This window comes from Natrix helvetica (genome assembly GCF_964273705.1).
Source record: "Natrix helvetica genome assembly, chromosome: 1".
Taxonomy (NCBI): Eukaryota; Metazoa; Chordata; class Lepidosauria; order Squamata; family Natricidae; genus Natrix; species Natrix helvetica.
Genome location: NC_138548.1, coordinates 315,963,003 through 315,977,055, shown reverse-complemented (window position 1 = coordinate 315,977,055; position 14,053 = coordinate 315,963,003). Strand labels below are relative to the sequence as shown.

Genomic DNA, 14,053 nt, shown 5'->3' with positions numbered 1-14,053 from the left:
ATACAAATGAAATCCCTTAGGTTTAGCAATAAACCATCTAGCTCTTTATCTGATAGAACACTCATCAGACAAAATATGGAAAAATGCAGGCAGTATAATATAAACATAGTTTATACAGTGTGTCCAAAATGATTTTAGCATTTTAATAGAAACTGTGATGAACTAAATAAAAGTCCTGTGTCCATAAATTAACTGACATGCATAACAGATTCTACATTAAAACGGCAGTAAGATTTATAATGCCTTGGCCAAAGCTTAAGTAAAAGTTAACTATATATTCAAACTTAAACTTCTTCCCTTAACCTATTGCCCATATTTTAGGAGATTTTTTTTAGTGCAAACACTTTAGTGCCTTTCAAAAGAAACTTCATAGTCTAGACTCTAAAACAAGAAGCGATATAAACAATTACATCAGTCATACTCCAGCACAAGTTATATGGAAATGCCTGGGTTTTAATGGCTGTCTTAATAGAAGACTTCTTTAATCTGCATTGGTATCTAATGTCTCAAACCACAGCTATGTTTTGCGTAGTATATAACATTAATGAAGTACAAATTAACGCTAGGGAGCTGGGGAATCACTCATTCTTCTGCAGCACAGATTGTGTACTTTTCTGACTAGTCTCTGCCTGAGCAAAGGACAGCAATGTTAGTGCTCTTGATTTGTATCTGCCTTGGAGCACTGCTTGCTAGAAGAATCTTGGCTGGTAGTAAATAAATATGAATAGAAGCATCTGTTTTTTGAGATGTCTCGAACACGCATACAGTATGAAAAAGGCAAGTGACTGAAGCTACAAAGTGGTAATATGAAGCATTTCAGGTGAAATGAGCACAACAGAAATTGAAAATCAAATATTAACTTAGAAAACAAAAAAACAAGACCGTGTGAGGGTTTGAAGAGGAGTCAGTCTTTAAATCACCAGTTTGGTATGTCTTCTATGCAATCCAGGAGCAAGTCTGATAACCCCAAAGCAAATTCCAATACTTCTGGTGATGTACGAAACTCTTGAATTCTTGCCTCATTCGTTCTCCTAAGAGAACTCGGTAGGCTCCTAAAGTCCTCCATAGCAGTGGTCTTTTTGCATTTGTTTTGATGCTAAATGCAGGACAAAACAGGAGAAGGCTGTTGGTGAGAGCAGGTGGGACTAACTTGAAAAATCAGAACTTTCTGGACTCTTGCGTTGGGGGAACAACACTATAGAAAACAGATCTTTGGAATCTGGTGGTAATAAAGATTTGTTTAGCCAGCTTGTTTTATTCTAGTGTGTAGATTACCATCATCCTCTTTCCTCATGAATTTTGTCAGGAAGTTTAGGGGACACCTACAGCAGGAACAGGGACCTCCACTTCCCAGAATCCCTGAAGCTCCAAGTCCTTTCAGGCTGCCTTCCAGATTTCCAATAACTTTGCTGTTTTCTTCTCTGATGAAGTAGACACAAAGACAATATCTACAATATCTTCTCAATTCCAGTGCAAATTCCAATAGAACACAAAGACGTCATAGAACCCAAAAGCTATGAAGGGTATCTTAAAATAACAGCTTTTTAAACAGGCCTCTCAAATATAAGCAAGACTCATATGACAGGCTAACGAATGACGTTTTGTAGCCCTTTAACTTAGCGAAATTTTGTTCTTCCTTCATAGTAACTGTAAAATAAAATCCAGCTCCAGAAAAATAAATAGTGCAGGGATTCTAGTTTTCTGTTAGTAACGACTGTTCATCAATAACGTAATATAATCTTGGCCTCAGTTACAAATATGTGTATTGGTGGAATTTGAAAGCTCTAGATACTGTAATCCTAAAACAAGCTATGTGCCAGGCTGTGAGCCTAGGTACATGAGGTTAATTCAGCAGTCCTTACATTTATTTATTTTTTACAAATGTGTGAAAGAAGAGAAAAAATTGTTGTCTTGGAAAAAAGAAATCTTGGAACAAGATTCCTGCCCAAAGCACTTAATGGAGAATGGAGAAAAGAGAGTTTGCTTTTAAATTCTCCTTAATTATAAAAGTTATGATTAACCATTAGAGAACTAACTAGACTTTTCACTGCCATATTATTAATGTGTACACGTTTGTGACTTGACTTGGGAAAATAAATACATTATTTGCATCCGGTTCGTAGTATATCTGCAACAAACTTCCCCCAGTGAGCTTTCCAGGGCTTCACCAGACTGTTCATGTTCACAAGGAGTCTGTCCGTCCGTGCGTCTTCTTGTCCTGCTATTAAGTAGTCTATACCTGGTTTAGAAAAGGATTACATATTGTAAGAACCGATTCTCAATATTAATTAAGTTACAGAATCAAATATTGGCCAGAAGACTTTACAGCAGAAGAGTGATGGGTTCCAGATCCCGTTACAACCGGTACGGTTGCAACAGGGCCCGGCATCCACCACATGAATGTGTGCAGCGCGCTCATGCATCCTTACCTCTTGTGATGCCTCCGCGAGCCTCCAGCTGCTTGGCGGAATGTCGTGCAGGCACCGTGTGCTCCGTGTGCGTGTGTGGAAGCACCGAAGAGCTCAAATACAGGTAAGGAGCTCAGGCAGGCGGGTGGGCCCTCCGGACCACCGTACCAGAATGGTACCCGTACCGGGGCATACCGCCTGCAAGCCACCACTGCAGCAGGGGTGTCAAACCCAAGGCCCCAGAGCCGGATCCGGCCCACAGGGTGCTTAGATCTGGCCCGCAGGCCCTCCCTGGAAACAGTGAAGGACCGGCCCGCAGTGCCTCTGCCAGTGAAAACAGAGCTCGGGAGGAACACACAAAGGCATCCTGGGCTCCATTTCCATCCATGATGGCCTCCTGCAGCCCTTTGCCAGTGAAAACGGAGCTCATGCAGCCCTCCTGGGCTCATGTTCATTGGCAGAGGGCTGCAGGAGGCTGTCCTGAATGGAAACAGAGCCTCGATGAATGTCATTGAGCTGACCAAACCCACCCTGATCATGCCCACCCAGGCCCCTGAAGTCAAACATAACCCTGATGCAGTCCTCAATGAAATCGAGTTTGGCACCCCTGCTTTACAGGGATAATTTTAATTAAGATCATTCATTAATTTTCCTTCTCCTCTCTTTCCACCTGAACACAGTGCTCAGGATGATTTAAAATGCAAATTACATAATTACAAGGTTCTTGAGTTTCCCGGCATAGCAAGATTTGTACTTAACCTAGACAGGGAAATTTAAAATCCTGGAAGAAAGCAATAGCAAACTGATTCCACGGTATTGGCAAGATGATACTTGGGCGTGTCTATGAAGTTCTCAAAAGTCAAACTGAATACTTTATTTCCCAGCGCATTTGCGGCACCATATGGAGCAGGTAGTTTTAGGTTGGAGAAAACGTTTTAAAAAGGGAGTGCAAATTAACTAATTTGATATGCAATTCAAAATGATGCAATGGGTTGTAAGGATGATTGGTATGGCCAACTGAATTGTGAAAAAAGCATTAGTGACTGGTTTTCTAAAATAAACATCTGGAGAGAAGTGTGAAATATAATGCAGGAGACTTAATTAGGCCTATGCTATGAAGAATTAAAGAATATGAAGATGGCACAATCTGTATATCAGTCCATGCACATGTCTAGTAAGTTCTCTAAGGCACTCTTATAACCAATGCCCTTCAGGCGACTGGATTTGACTCTCATAATCTCTAGTCAGTATAGTCAGCCTGCAGGTATTAAAATATAACTTATCCAAAGGCACCAGGCTGTGAAGAATGTATCTTTGCTCCTGTATCACAAGATATCACATTAATATCCAATCGAATGCTGGCTCACAGTAGGTTAGTTGACACATTGTGCTAAGCTATAATTGGATTAACTATAGTTTACTGACTATACCATGACTGTTGAAGTGCATGCAATATAGCAAAGTGTGAACTGCAGTTGAAAAAACACAGTAGATGGGTTCACACAACATACCCCAAAAACATTCTTGTTTTGCACATACCAAGCCCTCAAAGCTCAATGATGACGCTATTGAAATTCATTGATATATCAGTAGAATTGTGCTTAATGTACCTATGTGACTTTCATGAAAAATATATAAAACAGACAATATACAAGCCCACCCATTGAGGATACCTCTGCTTCACAGCCATGCCATCTGTAACCCTTGTACACAGTCACCCCCATGGATATAAATAAATTCAACCCCCCCCCCCCAATGCAGGTAGAAGTTGCTACATAGATGAGCAGAAAAAATGGGTTGATTTGGGCTGACCATGTTCTAAGTATGTTTATTCTAGTGAAAAGAAGCATCAGGGAAGACATGATAGCAGTGTTCCAATATTTGAGGGTCTGCCACAAAGATGAGGAGGTCAAACTATTTTCCAAAGCACCAGAAGGCAAGACAAGATGACCTCCAAGCTCCCTTTCCAACTGTTATTCTGTGTTGTTCTATGATTGTAGCCATCATGGGTTTTTTTTCACTAAGTACAGTATATTGCACAAACCCTGACTTCAGCAAACTGTTGTTAAACAAACCTGATGAACCACATTGGCGCAGTGGTTAGAGTGCAGTACTGCAGGCTACTTCTGCTGACTGCTGGCTGCAATTTTGAATCTGACCAGCGCAAAGTTGACTCAGCCATCCATCCTTCCGAGGTGGGTAAAATGAGGACCCAAATTTTGGGGGCAATATGCTAACTGTAAACCGCTTAGAGAGGACTGTCAAGCACTGTAAAGCAGTATATAAGTCTAAGTGCTATTGCTATTTAGCACATGTGAACCCATGAATCTTGGATTGACAGCAATTCTCTGAGCAAAAAAAATCCTTCTTCAAATTGAGCTTTTTTAATCATTACAGGTAGAGATGGATCCTACTACATGATAACACTATGCTCCAACAATGAACTAAGTTACTAAGGTATCTCTCCTGTGCATATGAGTTGGAAAAAACACACGTTTCATCATTGTGTGTTAAAGATGTGACAGTGACCCTCAGTTTACTAGAATAGTGGGGCAGAATACTTACCAGGATTTAGAATAGGGCATGTACACCCTCGGTTGGTCCAAGAATCTGGATATATGCTTCGGTTATTCCTGGTGATTTTTACTTTGCCTGATTTCAGAACCTTCTTTATCTTCACAATTACTTCAGCATGGGTTCCTTTGTCATGAGCAGATAGAACTTTTGCTCTTAAAACTGCAAGACAGCATAACACACTTGTATAATAATTTCAAGTCTTCTTTGAAGCAAGCTGGAATACATGGATACTGGGTTTTTTTTCGCAAGAATATGGTCATGACCAGTTTTTGCCTTCTGAGATTCCCCCCCCCCCTCACTTGCCAGTTTACTCTACAGCCCTCGAGTTGCCTACTGGTTTCCTGATTATGCTATATTGGCCTGATTCCGCTTAGTTTCTATCAAGATTATCCCCAGCTCTGTTAGGATGCTATAGTATAGCAGATTTAACCAAAGTCCTGCCTATTTTTCCTGGTTTCCCTAGGAGAAACTAAAGAGTATCTCAGCTTTTTAAAGGCCCAACTAGGTTATAAGTGAAACATAAGTTGCATTACAGCAACTGTAAAAGGAACATCAGAACAAAACTGTAATGCAAGGAAAGAAAGTTTATATTGTCCATCACACTGCAATCTCAAATTATTTTAAAAAATCTGTCTTCATCCCACTGCCTATTCATACACCATCAATATGTATAATCAGTGGTAGAATTCAACCAGTGTAACAACCAGTGTGCTTTGCGTGCCCTTCATGCGTGCACAGTGCATTTGAAAGCTGTCTTTCTACTGCAGCCCTGGTGCAAAACAGCTGAGGCGCAGCAATCCGCTATGCCATGCCTATCAGCTGAGCTTCAGATAAGGGAATATAGCGTATTTTTCGGAGTATAAGATGTACCCTTTTCCCTCAAAAAAGAGGGTGAAAATCTGGGTGCGTCTTATACTCTGAATACGGCATTTTTGTCCTCCCAAAACACAACCCCCCTTGCAAAAATAGTCATGCATAGCCTTTAGGAGGCTTCCAGAATGCTCCTGGGGGCTGGGGAGGGTAAAAATGAGTGGAAACAGACCATTCTTTGCTCGTTCCCCCCCCTCCAGCCCCCAGGAGCACTCTATAAGCTCCTAAAGGCTATGCATGCCCTTTTTTGACAACAAATGGGCCTTTTTTGCAAAAAATGGGTCATTTTTTGCTCATTTCTGCCTTCCCCCCAGCCCCCAGGAGCACTCTACAAGCCTCCTAAAGACTATTCATGCCCTATATTTTTTTTGACAAAAAACGGGCCCATTTTCCCGAAAAACGGACCATTTTCTGAGGTCTTTCTTTAGTGAATTAGATTGTCCAGTTTGCATTGCCGTCTGAAATTGGCATGATCCAAACCATTTTAGTCCCAAAGGCTTGCCTTTAAATCCTAAGCCAGGGGTGTCAAGCGCAGGGTGTTTAAATCTGGCTCATGAGGCCAGCCTGGAAATAGCAAAGCACCAGCCTGTGGTGCCTCCGGCAGCCAAAACGGGCATGGGGGACTGCATGTGGCCCTCCTGCGTCAGGTTTTTGGTCTGGACAGCCTCCTGCAGCACTCTGGCAGCCAAAACCGGGTGCGGGGGAGCGGCAGGGTGCTGCAGGAGGCTGTCCAGCCAAAAACGGGGCACAGGATGGCTGCACACAGCCTCCCACTCCCCGTTTAGGCTGGCAGGTTGCTACAGGAGGCGTTCGTCCCATCTACCCCCCCCCCCCGGTCGGCCCACAGAGAACTACAATGCTGATTCGGCCCTCGAAGAAATCCAGTTTGACATCTAAACAGTGGGGCCAGGAACATGCTAAGCTTGCCAGCATGAAGGCATTCCTTTCAATGTGAATTCCCCATTGTGTGCTTGCTTACTCTCTTGTAATCTCTTCCTTTCCATTGAATATAAATACAAATACATTGATTTTCTCTTGCTAATTATCCTAGTACTGAAGTGAGGACTCAAAAGGGTGGGGAGTAGGGAAAAGGGTATACAATTTACCTCCTTTTCCCGAGCTACCTTGCGAGTTGAATTCCAGAACATGAACCTTTCCTCACAGTTAGGGCTCACCTGGCTGATTGAGGTCATATTTTCCTGACATTGTAAATATTTATGGGCAATTTCTTCATACGCCTGTTTTAAGCTTTATTACAGTCTAGGCATCTCCCTCAGTTCTCCTTCTCTGGTATCCAAATAATTCCTGCAAATTCTAAATTCAGTGTCAATGCGCAGATTAACAGAAACGCAAGTACCAAAAAGGCTGGGTCTTGCATTGCTATGCCGCATCAGTCATCTAAACTGCTTTGACCCCTCCCGCAGACATTACTGGCCCAAAGACAAGTTGCAGCACACCTATCCCTGAATGGCTGTACAAAGTAAGAAAGATGACCTTTTCACAATAGGCAAGAGCTGTTGCTGAGGCAAAAGGAGATGAAACATTTTTAAAAAACAAAAAAACCCTGAGAAACAAGATAACATGGTAAATGGGTCAGGCAGATGCCTTCCTAATTGATTGGGATATAGGAAGAGGAAGTATAGCACATTCAGACTTACAAGATTCTGTTGTTATAGATAATTTCAATAAAACTAGCCTTCCGGCAGAGTTGATTTCCTGTTTCATCTACCTCATGAGGCTGGCATCTAAAGAAGGTTTCCATCCCAATACAGAAGAAAAGTTGCACTCCCTTTAAGGAGGGCAGGGCATATAATTATGATTGGCCAAATGTGTGCGTGGATTATCCCATTCTGTGCATGTAAAAGGCAATAAATAAATTAAAAAAATAAAATAAATTAAAAAGGTAACCCACTCCAAACTCAATTGCAGAAAATATGACTTCAGCAACAGAGTGGTCAATGCCTGAAATGCATACCTGACTCTGTTGTTACATCCTCTAAACCCCATAACTTTAACTTTACTGTCTAGCATGGACCTCACCCCTTTCCTAAGATGTCCGTAAAGGGAGTGTGCATAAACGCATAAATGCTGTCCCTGTCCCACTGTCCCCATTCATTCATACCCATTTTCTGTGTTCATGTCCATGTTTATACTTATACTTGTTATTTTGTACATGTTCGACAAACTAACTAACTAAATAAATAAATATTTTTTTAGTTTAAGAGGAAGCCTAGAACTTAGGCTTGTTTGACCCAGAAGCATTATTATTCAGAGTTCAGATTTTTGGCAGCTGGAAAAAGCAACAAGAAAATTATGCTGCATTTCCATTTTTTAAAAAAAGTAATTTCTTTCACTTACCGTAGGCATATTTCATCTGACAAAAATTGCTGACGCTTCCTAGGATCCTCTCTTTGCACACACACTTTTCTAGCCAGGAAATCATAAACCAAAAATGTCAAATAAGATGAGTTGCATAAAAGAAGAAGAAGAAGAAGAAGAAGAGGAAGAAGAAGGGAGAGGGAGAAACTAGTCACCCCAATTTTCATAAATGCTTGCAATAAATTAATACTTAGGAAACAGCTTGAAATAGATCTATACTAGTCTCCCTTTATTTATGTATCAGCACAAATGCAACACAAATGTAACAAAGCCCACATTAAAAAATGGCTTTCTGCCTGGATGGCTCAGAGGGTGAGCTGAGGTGTTAGACCTGGAAGCCATCTTTTTCCTTTTTGGTTTTTGTTGGGGGTGTTTCTTGGAACCCTGACATTAAGCAATATATAGAATATAGAATAGAATATTCTTTATTGGCCAAGTGTGATTGGACACACAAGGAATTTGTCTCCTGTGCATAAGCTCTCAGTGTACATGCAAGCAACAAGTGATAAATCATAAGATACAACCAACAAAGTGTTAGTCATAAGCTAGGAGCAGGTAATAGGAAAGTCAATAAGGGTAATAGTAATACTGTCCTATTACATGTTAGACATAAGACAGTGCAGTGGGAACTATGTGTTTATCAGAGTGATGGCATGGGAGGGCGGGGACTGTCTTTGTGTCTGGTTGTTTTGATATGCAATGCTCTATAGCGGCATCCTGAGGGAAGAAGTTGAAACTGTTTATGTCCAGGATGTGAGAGGTAAGTAGATATTCTCGGCTCTCTTTCTGGCTCGTAAAATATACAGATCCTCAATCAGAGGTGGTATTCAGCAGGTTCTGATCAGTTCTGGAGAACCAGTAGCAGAAATTTTGAATAGTTCAGAGCAGTGAGGTGCAGTCAGGTGAGGCAGGGGAGGCACAGCCTCACCACTGTCATCATGAAAAGAAAAATGTAAAAGGAAAAAGGCGAGAGCTGAGGTCAGGCTGAGCTAGTTGCTGCCTCACCGTGGATGACTCTGCTTAACTGTTTAAAAAAGCCTCTAAAAAAGCGCCCTCTACTATGAGGCAGGAGAACTACATGCCTCATCTAGTCTGACTTTAGGCGTTTTATGATCACTTGAGCAGAGTTAAGCAAGGGTTAAAAGCCTAAAAATTCCTGACATGGGTGAGGCACGCAGTTCTCCTGCCTCATAGTAGAGGGTGCTCGTTTGGGTGGGGCTTCTTCAGAGGACCTGAGGCAAGAACAGAGTTGAAATCTTCTCTGAAACAGCTGGAAAAGGTACGTATGGGTCGGAGGGAGGGGAGGAATTCAAACTTCATCCTCCTGGTGCAGGGCTTTGGGCAAAGGCTGGAGGGAAGGACTCTGGCTTGCTTGTGCTGCTCTCCCTCCCCAAGTGTGGTTTGATTGCAGGCAGAGCCACATTGTCTTTTCAAACCTGTAATCAGTGAAGCTGGGCTGGATCCTTCTGGGGCTGGGGAAAAATGTGTGTGCTTCAGTATAACTCTTTGACTGGCTTCCTGCCTCCTCCTGTGATCTCCTCGCTTGTGCTCTTCTCTCCAATCCAACTTGTGTGTGTGTGTGTGTGTGTGTGTGTGTGTGTGTGTGTGTATTTGAGAGAGAGTGAGTAAGAGAGAGGGAGGGGGTAGGAGAGATAGTCCAATCCAACTTTTGTGTGTATGTGTGTGTGTGTGTTTGAGAGAGGGGGGAGGGAGGGAGAGAGGGAGGAAGGAGGGGAGCGGAGAAGAAAAAGAAAAAGAAAGAAGGAAACTTCTTTCGCAAAGGAGAAAAACAAATGCTGTCGCTTTAAATCGGAACTGAGCATGCCTGGCTGTGGAATTCTGGGAGTTGAAGTCCACAAGTCTAAAAAAAATTGAAACCCACCATTGTGTCAGTGCCTCACCAGCCATAAACCTCACTGCACGTCACTGGTTCAGAGAACCGGTAAATACCACCTCTGACTGGCCCCACCCTATTCTCTGCCTCCTGAGTCCCAGCTGATCAGGAGGAAGTGGGGATTTTGCAGTACCCTTCCCCTGGAGTGGGGTGACAATAAAGATTTTACAGTATCTTTCCCCTGCCACGCCCACCAAGCCATGCCACATCCACCAAGCCACGCCCACAGAACTGGTAGTAAAAAAATCTTTGAATCCCATCACTGTCCTCAATGAAAGACAGGATGGTTGCAATTGTTTTTTCTGCAGTCCTAACTATCCATTGAAGTCTGTGCCTGTCCTGTTTAGTTGCTGTATCAAAATCAGACAGCTATAAAAGTACAAATGACAGACTCGATAATTTCTCTGTAGAACTGTATCAGCAGCTTTCTCAGTATTCGATAAAGAATATGCTGCCATAAAAGTTCCTTTTTAGTTTGATCTAAACTTTGATACTTTTTAGTCAATGCTTTGTAAGTCATATGATAAATATTTCTAAATAATCCAAAATGTTCTCATACCTTACCAACATTGTAATTTGTCTCAGTCTATTTATTGGGGACGGGGGGGGGGGGGGAGAAGTGGAGCAGAAATCATACCTGGGTATCTTAAAGCTGAAAAACCCTGCTTGCGATCGTTCCATTGCCATTCATTTTCACTTTCGTTGGCTGAGGTTTGGAGGAAGTGAGGAATCCTCCCACCAATAGGAATATTTAAAAAAGCTGAATTGTCATAGCTGGAAAGAGAAGAGCAGACAGACAAGAACAGAATGAGATTAAAAAATGTTTTATTTAGCCATCTGTTTAATCTGTTTCAATAATACAGAAGTAGGGCCAATGAGCCAATTAAACATGGAACGTTTAACCAACTGTTAGCAGTTGCTACCCAAACAGATACAATGCTTCTTGGGGGGAAAAATGCTTCCATTTCTCACTGCCTGGAAGCTCTGCTGATCCATTGGGGTCTTCTAAGGGCACTGCCTAGAAAACTGAAATAAACTAGGACCAGGACTTTCTCTGTGGTAATCCCAGTGCTATGGAATCTCGTTTCCTTCACCCTCTTTCTATTTGTTTTAAGAATAATTTGAAAACTTTTTTTTAAAAAAAACATAATTTTCTTTCTGATGTGTATTTTATGTTAGGCACTGAAGGCCGCTCTAAGAATCAAATATAATGGTTTATTTATCTTATTGATCATCCGAAGCTCCACTAATTAATCCCACAGATGGCTGTAATGGTATTCCTTAATTCAGGCAATGGAGCCAATCCGATGCCATTTTGGGCCAGGCCAAGGAAAGCATTAGAGTAGTGATAGGGTCCTCTCATAGTGATTGCCTAAAGGTTTCCTTAGGCCAAAGCTCCCCAACCTTTCCGGCTTTGCGGGGTGGGGAAGGGGGGAGGAGAGAGGGGATGCTTCTGTGCGAGCAGTGGACAAGTGTGTATGCATGTGCAGGTCAGGGATGGTTTGCTACTGGTTTTATTACTATTTCGCATATCCCTGTGCGTTCATGCAGTGTTCAATGTAAATTGTTCTGTCCATGTGCAGAACAATTTACAGTAAAACTGTGCGTGCACAGTCACTAAAATCCAAAATGGTGACAGCCGAGCGACAGCGAGGGAACTAGTTTGGGGGCAAGTCAGTCTTGGGTCGCTGCTTTTCTGCTTCCAAACCAGGCCAAACCGGCAGCAACCCACCTCTGGCACAGGTTCACTTGCACAAGTGGCGAGGATGTGCACCAGCCACACCCGTAAATGGAGAGTATGCACATCGCCCGCTCGCCCGCTGCTAATGCAAGTGGGGAGGTGTGCAATTGCATGCTTGCCCATCACTATCACGGCCCCGTAATGGGCCATGGCACCAGGGTTGGGGACCCCTGCTCTAGGCAATATCTTAGCAGTTGAACTGCCTATGCTTGATAGCCTGTGGGTTTGTTGTGTTTAAAATGAAAGGACCAATTCCAATTCTAAAGGTTCTTTCCCAAAAGGCAACTGGACTTTGGGTTTTTTTTAAGTGTTTTGCTTCTCATCCAAGAAGCTTTTTCAATTCATTTCAGAACTGAAGAAGCTTCTTGGATGAAAAGCAAAACATTTTCAAAGAAAACAAAAAACAAAAGAAAGTCCAGTTGCCTTTTGGAACAATAGCTTTGGGGACAACCATGAACTGGATGATTGAGACTCTTTAACATTTAAAACAGACATTTAAAATGACAAGTAACTTATTGGATGGCTTAGGGGCTCCTGCCAGCAAGAGGAAATACTAGCAGGAGCAAGGGCAGGATTTGGGGGAAGTAGAAAGAACCAGTTCCAGGTGGGGGCCAAGCAGGATGGGGAAAGCCAAAATGTGTTTCCCTGGGGATCCTTCCCAAGAACTCTCTTAAGTTCCCAAATTCCCTCTGCTTCCACTGCAGAGAGCTGGTTTACCTGTGGAGACATTCTCCAGTATGCTTGTTACAGTCTCTAGCACAGGCACAGGGCTGGCAGCCATTTTCTCCAAAGCCCCAATACCCCAATAAACATCCGTCGCATTTGGGTCCTGCAACACCTGGCTTGCAGTAGCAGAAGCCTGTCTTTGGATGACATTTCTGGGCTTGGTTCAGCGTTATATTCAGTGAGCCCATGGGATGGCAGGAGCAAGCTGGAAAAGAAAGCAGAAAATAACAGACCTTATGAGGTTTTCCCCCTTGAAAACTTTCAAGTAAGGGCTCTAGGTCAGGAAGTGGTTAAGCCAACTGAATTTTACACTCGGGTTGCAATGCTATCTATTTATTTATTGCTGTGTAGCCCTGTAATTAGGATGAAATATCATTAGGTTTTCTATACCAAATATTGACTAGATGCAGCTGTTACTGATGAATCTCTGCATGCATTTCCTCTTATACATCCGAAAATTCAGAGAATGTGAAAGTTGAAGGATAATGGTATTCTGATTCCTGAAATATGTCAGGAAATATGAATAGGTCAGTTCTGTTTAAATGGAAACCAAATGTCTGTCTCTATCACTAGCCATAAACAACATGTTCATGAAGTATTTGGATTTCGGTAGGGACTGAACCTTCTGCCTGTTTACTTTTCTGCCTGCTTCTTTAAGATTTTTGATTTCTTTCCTATCCCTTGCATTTTTAGATTTGATTTTATGTATTAAATGTTCTAAACTGGCCAAACTGGGAGATGGTAAGCCTAAACTACAATCCTGTGAAGATGAATGGAATAAATTGAATTAACATATAAATTGCAACTCATCTACCTATCAACAGAAACAAATATATAAGAGGCTGTCACAGAGAAGAGAGAGACAACCTCTTCTCCAAAGCACCTGAGGATAAGACAAGAAATAATGGTTGGAAACTTGTCAAGGAAAGATCCAACCTAGAATTAAGGAGAAATTTCCTGACAATGAGAATAATTAATCAGCTTGTCTTCAGAAGTTGTGGGTGCTCTAACACTGGAAGTTTTTAAGAAGCCATTTATCCAGAATGGTATAGGGTCTCTTGCTTGGACATGTGACTGGACTAGAAGACCTTCAAGATCCCTTCCAATTCTATTATTCTGTTCTGTTGTGTTCTGTTGTGTTCTACTCTACTCTACTCTTCCTTGGTGCCCATTTTCTTCATAGAAAGAACTTGGAGGGTTTGTTAGATGGAATAGAACAAGAAGATTTCTTGCATGAGACCATGAAGTGGGGCCCTATTTGTTCCAAGCTCTGGCCCTGCCTATTTTATGCTATAGCCCTACCTCCTGAAAGAACATGGCTTCATTGAACTTTCCGAAATGACTCCATAAGTTTCAGGCAAAATTATTTCTTATTCCTACTTCTACTTTTAGAGAATATTTGTTTAATCTACTGGAATAACTGGAAATCTCAAATATAGCTTCATAGTTAAATATTAC

At 42.0% G+C, this 14,053-nt stretch overlaps 1 protein-coding gene across 2 annotated transcripts in view; it reads right to left on the bottom strand.

Annotated features, from left to right (window-relative positions):
* Window positions 1–129: 129 nt before the first annotated feature.
* LOC309381830 (netrin-4-like) overlaps window positions 130–14,053 on the bottom strand; it is a 141,133-nt gene continuing 127,209 nt past the window's right edge. For both annotated transcript variants that reach the window (XM_081933115.1, XM_081933114.1), the window contains exons 6-10: window positions 12,587–12,800; window positions 10,766–10,902; window positions 8,214–8,282; window positions 4,974–5,144; window positions 130–2,239 (exon numbers count right to left, since the gene is read on the bottom strand). In XM_081933115.1, the coding sequence (XP_081789241.1) occupies window positions 2,103–2,239; window positions 4,974–5,144; window positions 8,214–8,282; window positions 10,766–10,902; window positions 12,587–12,800 (728 nt within the window). In that variant the 3' untranslated portion in view covers window positions 130–2,102. The remainder of the gene's footprint in view (window positions 2,240–4,973; window positions 5,145–8,213; window positions 8,283–10,765; window positions 10,903–12,586; window positions 12,801–14,053) is intronic.